The 7,455-nt window shown below is 32.4% G+C and overlaps 1 protein-coding gene across 1 annotated transcript; it reads left to right on the forward strand.

Annotated features, from left to right (window-relative positions):
• Positions 1-764: 764 nt before the first annotated feature.
• Positions 765-6,491, forward strand: LOC134325990 (zinc finger protein 664-like; the record flags this gene model as incomplete). The annotated part of the gene is made up of 4 exons (XM_063008188.1): positions 765-798; positions 1,594-1,709; positions 3,272-3,400; positions 5,362-6,491. Coding segments are annotated over exons 2-4 (1,365 nt in total), but the record flags the coding sequence as incomplete, so codon positions are not given.
• Positions 6,492-7,455: the final 964 nt, after the last annotated feature.

Here is a 7,455-nt window from a genome sequence, read left to right on the forward strand (position 1 = left end):
AATGTGTGAGTTGGAAAACAAAACATGACATTAGAGAAACTGCTTGGAAGAACGTCTAGGACTGACTGTAGTCCTCTCTAAAGCTACCTGAGCAGTGTTGGGGTAGTTACTCAAAAAAAGTAATCCATTACTCATTACTTATTACTTAACTAAAATTGTAATGGGATTACTTTGATCATTACATCCTGGAAAATGTAATCTCGTTCCTCATTACTTTACTTTCACGTTACATTCTAAAACCCAAACAAATACTGTATACTGGAATCAAATCTACAAACAAATTCTCTAAAATTCTTAAATTTTTTTTTACTTTATTTATTTAGTTTTAAAAACTTGTGCAGAGATGTGCCTGTGTTTGTTTCTGCATTAAAACATACACGCCATGAACCAATAAGATTTAACATCATTAAACAAGTTTATTGCTTAATTATTTGTCCTTATACTAGAGGAGCGACTCGGTTCCTTTAGTTCATTTTAAAGAGTCGTTCAATAGAATCGGTTCGTTCGGGAACGACTCAGCACTCATCACAGTAACTGTAATGTCATTACAAATATGTAACTGTAACGCGTTACATTACTTCGTTACAGATAAAAAGTAATCACGTGACTGTACCGCGTTCCCCCCAACACTGTAGCTAAGAGATACAGATGTGCTAATGGAGATGTTTTACTGCTAAGCTGCTGTTCAACTCCAGTCCAGTTGGTGACGCTGGTGCGTCTTAAGTTGTTCTGCCAACCGCCATTAAACATCATAAGAAGAACAAGAAGCTGCTGTGTTTGTACTGTAGAGCCTCATCTGTAAGTAAAATATGTATTTAATTATAACCCTTATATTTAATTATAACCACATTCTAATTAATAATGACACTAGAGTTTATAATAAAACATCACTGTGAGGATTTGAGGAGCTTTAACTCCAGTTTTATTTAAACAAACAAACTATTAGCTGCTCCGCTAACTGTTAGCATCACACATGATTCAGTACTGATGAACCGATTCATTGAACCGATGAATCAGTCGATTGTAACGGATTCAGAGTTTATTCATTATTAAATCTAACATTTTGATATAAACGCGTCACATTTTCAGCTTTGTTTACAGTTTTTAATGTTTTATAGAAACAGCGAGTTCTTGTAGCTTTGTTTACAGGTTGTTTTACAGGTTTATAGTAAAAGTTAAAAGTATTAGTACAGCACTGTTATTGGGAGTGGATGAGAAAGTAGATGTAAAGAACATCAGACTTCATCATTTCACTTTGGGCCACAAAACCACTTCCACCAAACTCAAAGGGTTGTTTCCCAGACAGGGATTAAGGCTTATAGTCCAGGACTACATGCTGCTTTAAATAGAGAATCTCCATTCAAAATGCTGTGTAGTCTAGGACTAGGCTTAATCCCTGTCTGTGAAACCAACCCAAAAAGTTCTATTAGAAGTCTTTTCTGTCTGATGCTGCTCAGTCCCACAATAGTTTCAACATTTTCACTCTGTTTACAGCCTCACAGCATTAAAAATAAACAGTTAAAGAGTCTAAAAGAATTTTCCTGAATTTCTCTATAATATATAATAAAGTTCATATATCTGTCTGTCTATCAGATCTTTAATAATGAATTTAGCAGAAGAGGAACACATCACCCCCATGGATCCACACAATGAAGGATTCCAGAAACTAATAAAAAAGGAGGAAAAAGATGAAGATGGAAGTTACTTCTGTAAGTAAATATGGAGCATGATGCCACTTTCCTACCAGACAGTGTGGTACAGTATAGTACAGCACAGTATGGTACAGTACAGTATGGTACAAGAACAGTGTGGTACAGTACAGTGTGTTACAGTACAGTGTGTTACAGTTCAGTGTGGTACAGTACAGTCTGGTACAGTACAGTATGGTACAGTACAGTGTGGTACAGTACAGTATGGTACAGTTCAGTATGGTACAGTACAGTATAGTACAGCACAGTATGGTACAGCACAGTATGGTACAGTACAGTATGGTACAGTGCAGTGTGGTACAGTATGGTACGGTACAGTACAGTATGGTACAGTACAGTGTGATACAGTACAGTGTGGTACAGTACAGTATGGTACAGTACAGTGTGGTACAGTACAGTATGGTACAGCACAGTATGGTACAGTACAGTGTGGTACAGTATAGTACAGCACAGTATGGTACAGTACAGTGTGGTACAGTATGGTACAATACAGTATGGTACAGCACAGTATGGTACAGTACAGTGTGGTACAGTACAGCACAGTATGGTACAGTACAGTGTGGTACAGTACAGTGTGGTACAGTACATTATTGTACAGTACAGTGTAATACAGTATGGTACAGTACAGTGTGGTACAGTTCAGTATGGTACAGTTCAGTATGGTACAGTACAGTGTGGTACAGTACAGTCTGGTACAGTATGGTACAGTACAGTGTGGTACAGTACAGTGTGGTACAGTACAGTATGGTACAGTTCAGTATGGTACAGTACAGTCAGGTACAGTACAGTATAGTACAACACAGTATGGTACAGTACAGTATGGTACAGTACAGTGTGGTACAGTACAGTTTGGTACAGTGCAGTGTGGTATGGTACAGTACAGTATGGTACAGTACAGTATGGTACAGTTCAGTATGGTGTAGTACAGTGAGGTACAGTACAGTGTGGTACAGTACAGTATGGTACAGTACAGTGTGGTACAGTACAGTATGGTACAGTACAGTATGGTACAGTTCAGTATGGTGTAGTACAGTGAGGTACAGTACAGTGTGGTACAGTACAGTATGGTACAGTACAGTGAGGTACAGTACAGTGTGGTACAGTACAGTATGGTACAGTACAGTGTGGTACAGTACAGTATGGTACAGTACAGTGTGGTACAGTACAGTGTGGTACAGTACAGTGTGGTACAGTACAGTATGGTACAGTACAGTATAGTACAGTACAGTGTGGTACAGTACAGTGTGGTACAGTACAGTGTGGTACAGTACAGTATGGTACAGTACAGTGTGGTAAAGTTCAGTATGGTACAGTACAGTGTGGTACAGTACAGTATGGTACAGTACAGTATGGTTAGTATTGGAGTCACTAATCAGTAGAACTAATAAAAGAATGTGGATAGTGGGATTAGAACCTGTGCTGTACCGTACTGTCCTGTGTAGAAGTGCTGCTACTTCCAGTCTAGATTAAATCTAAGTAGTATTTTTTTGTGGTAACCAAACCCACAACCTTCAGTTTCCTCCAGTTGTTGAGTTTCTTCTTCACATATTGATGAATTTCAGGTGAAGGATCTTTAATCCCTGTGGAACACGTCACCTCTGAGGAACACCTCACCCCAGAGGACCAACAGTGTGGAGGTTTCCAGATGAAGCCTGTGAAGAAGGAAGAACCTGAAGATAAAGATGAACTCAGTAAGTAAAAATAACATTTATTATTGAATTTATTTGTGTCTATCACTAATACTAACACTAACGGCACCACTAAACCCTCACAGTCACGCAAACGACTCTAATCTCTATTTACACAAATAAAGAAAACCGTCGAGCCCAACTTGTGAGAATCTGTTCAGCCATGATAATAGAGACAGCAGCTGATCTAATGTTAAGAACCACACAAACTACAATAATAATTATAGTAATAAGTTTAACTTATATAGCACTTTTTGTAATGTTATAAATATATTTATTATTTATAATGTTATAAATGTATTTGCTTATTTATAATGTTATAAATGTATTTGATTATTTATAATGTTATAAATGTATTTGATTATTTATCATGTTATAAATGTATTTGATTATTTATAATGTTATAAATGTATTGGATTATTTATAATGTTATAAATGTATTGGATTATTTATAATGTTATAAATGTATTGGATTATTTATAATGTTATAAATGTATTGGATTATTTATAATGTTATAAATGTATTGGATTATTTATGATGTTATAAATGTATTTATTATTTAAAGTGTTATGAATGTATTTGATTATTTATAATGTTTTAAATGTATTTACTTATTTATAATGTTATAAATGTATTTGATCATTTATAACGTTATAAATGTATTTGATTATTTATAATTTTATAAATGTATTTGATTATTTATAGTGTTAAAAATGTATTTAATTATTTATAATGTTATAAATGTATTTGATTATTTATAATGTTATAAATGTATTTTATTATTTATAATGGTATAAATGTATTTGATTATTTATAATGTTATAAATGTATTTTATTATTTATAATGTTATAAATTTTTTTGATTATTTATAATGTTATAAATGTATTTATTATTTATAGTGTTATAAATGTATTTGATTATTTATAATGTTATAAATGTATTTGATTATTCATAATGTTATAAATGTATTTTATTATTTATAATGTTATAAATGTATTTGATTATTTATAATGTTATAAATGTATTTGATTATTTATAATGTTATAAATGTATTTATTATTTATAATGTAATTAATGTATTTGATTATTTATAATGATGTAAATGTATTTCATTATTTATAATGTTATAAATGTATATTATTATTTATAATGTTATAAATGTATTTGATTATTTATAATGTTATAAATGTATTTATTATTTATAATATTTTAAATGTATTTGATTATTTATAATTTTATAAATGTATTTGATTATTTATAATGTTATAAATGTATATTTTTATTTATAATGTTATAAATGTATTTGATTTTTTTAATAATATAAATGTAATTATTATTTATAATGTTATAAATGTATTTTGATTATTTATAATGTTATAAATGTATGTTATAATTTATAATGTTATAAATGTATTTGATTATTTATAATGTTATAAATGCATTTAATATTTATAATGTTATAAATGTATTTGATTATTTATAATGTTATAAATGTATTTGATTATTTATAATGTTATAAATGTATTTGATTATTCATAATGGTATAAATGTGTTTGATTATTTATAATGTTATAAATGTAACTGATTATTTATAATGTTATAAATGTATTTTATTATTTATGATGTTATAAATGTAACTGATTATTTATAATGTTATAAATGTATCTGATTTTTTATAATGTTGTAAATGTATATGATTATTTATAATGTTATAAATGTTTTTGATTATTTATAATGTTATAAATGTATTTATTATTTATAATGTTATAAATGTATTTATTATTGATAATGTTATAAATGTATTTGATTATTTATAATGTTATAAATGTATTTATTATTTATAATGTTATAAATGTATTTGATTATTTATAATGTTATAAATGTATTTGATTATTTATAATTTTATAAATGTATTTGATTATTTATAATGTTATAAATGTATTTGATTATTTTCTGCTTCAGAACTGAACAAGGATTTCTGCTGCTCCTCGTGTCCACGTTCCTCTACAACCCAAAATCAGCTCCACAATCACATCAAGAGCTGCAACCATGATAAATATGAGACTCTAATGAAGATTAAGACTGAACATGAGGATCTGACGCCCACCAGAAGCTCCAGTAATCAGCAAACGTCCTCTGGTACTGTCAGCATTAACACCTCTCTCAGTCCCACACAGGAAGAAGGAAACGTCTGCTCACAGTGTGGGAAGAGCTTCAAGTTCCAGTGTGATCTCAAAATACACCAGCGCATTCACACAGGAGAGAAACCATATCTGTGCTCACAGTGTGGAAAGAGTTTTAATACAAAGAGTGAGCTTAAAATACACCAGCGCATTCACACTGGAGAGAAACCATATCAGTGCTCACAGTGTGGAAAGAGTTTTAATACACAGGGTAATCTCAAAATACACCAGCGCATTCACACTGGAGAGAAACCATATCAGTGCTCGCAGTGTGGAAAGAGTTTTAATACAAAGAATGAGCTTAAAATACACCAGCGCATTCACAGTGGAGAGAAACTGTATCAGTGCTCACAGTGTGGAAAGAGTTTTAATGGACAGAGTCATCTGAAAAGACACCAGCGCATTCACACTGGAGAGAAACCGTATCAGTGCTCACAGTGTGGGAAGAGTTTTATTACACAGAGTAATCTCAAGACACACCAGCGCATTCACACTGGAGAGAAACCGTATCAGTGCTCACAGTGTGGGAAGAGTTTTATTACACAGAGTAATTTTAAAATACACCAGCGCATTCACACTGGAGAGAAACCGTATCAGTGCTCACAGTGTTGGAAGGGTTTTAATCAACAGGGTAATCTCAAAATACACCAGCGCATTCACACAGGAGAGAAACCATATCAGTGTTTACAGTGTGGAAAGAGTTTTAATACACAGAGTAATCTCAAAAAACACCAGCGCATTCACACTGGAGAGAAACTGTATCAGTGCTCACAGTGTGGAAAAAGTTTTAATCAACAGAGTGCTCTTAAAATACACCAGCACATTCACACTGGAGAGAAACCGTATCAGTGCTCACAGTGTGGAAAGAGTTTTAATCAACAGGGTAATCTCAAAATACACCAGCGCAGTCACACTGGAGTGAAACCGTATCAGTGTTCACAGTGTGGAAAGAGTTTTAATCAACAGAGTAATCTCAAAATACACCAGTGCATTCACACTGGGGAGAAACCATATCAGTGCTCACAGAGTTGAAAGAGATGTTTTGTATAAAAGTGTTGGCTAAATGCTACAAATGTAAATGAGTCTATGAAAGAGAGTGAGCTGAGTGAGTGGGACGGTTAGTGAGTGATATCTTTAGATGAATTGGTGCTTCATCCAGCTTAACGTGGTGGTAAGGAACTTTTTCATTTCCAGGTTTATGAGTTTCCATCGTTTTCACTTTTAACATATATTAAAATTTTAGTTCATCCCTAATCTAAAACTTTTTTTTTCTTGTTAATAATGTAGAATATTTTGTGGTCACATTGATTTTTGTTTGTATTAAATATTGAAGCAATAGAACACGAGAGGGAGTGTGTTATCACGAATAACATCACGGCTGTGATTCGGTCGCAGGCACGAGCCGAAGGCGAGTGCCGTAGATCATCACAGCCGTGATGTTATTCGTGATAACACACGACCTCAAGTGTTCTATTGCTTTTATACAACAGTTTTTACAAAATAAAGAAAGAAAATAAATCAAAGAAGCCCTAAATTTAATAATAAATATGCTTTAATATTGACAATACCTTCCGCCAAAAAGTAGTTCCACAACGAATATAAAGTTTAACACTACAAAGCAGACATTCCAAGTTGCAAAAACTCATTTCAGGGAGGTAAGAACAACAACAATAAAAGGTAAGAACCACCGAAGGGAAAAAAAAAAATAAAAAAACCTCTTGCACACACCAGAGGATATACGGGTGATAACAGAACTCTTAGAAGCTGCTAACTGGGCTATTATGCTAACTGTTCGCGTTACAAACACATTAAAGTTTCCTACATAGTGCACTAGAATGTGTATCAAATCACGGATTTATGTTCGCTACACAGT

Source organism: Trichomycterus rosablanca, chromosome 14 (assembly GCF_030014385.1).
Source record: "Trichomycterus rosablanca isolate fTriRos1 chromosome 14, fTriRos1.hap1, whole genome shotgun sequence".
Lineage (NCBI taxonomy): Eukaryota > Metazoa > Chordata > Actinopteri > Siluriformes > Trichomycteridae > Trichomycterus > Trichomycterus rosablanca.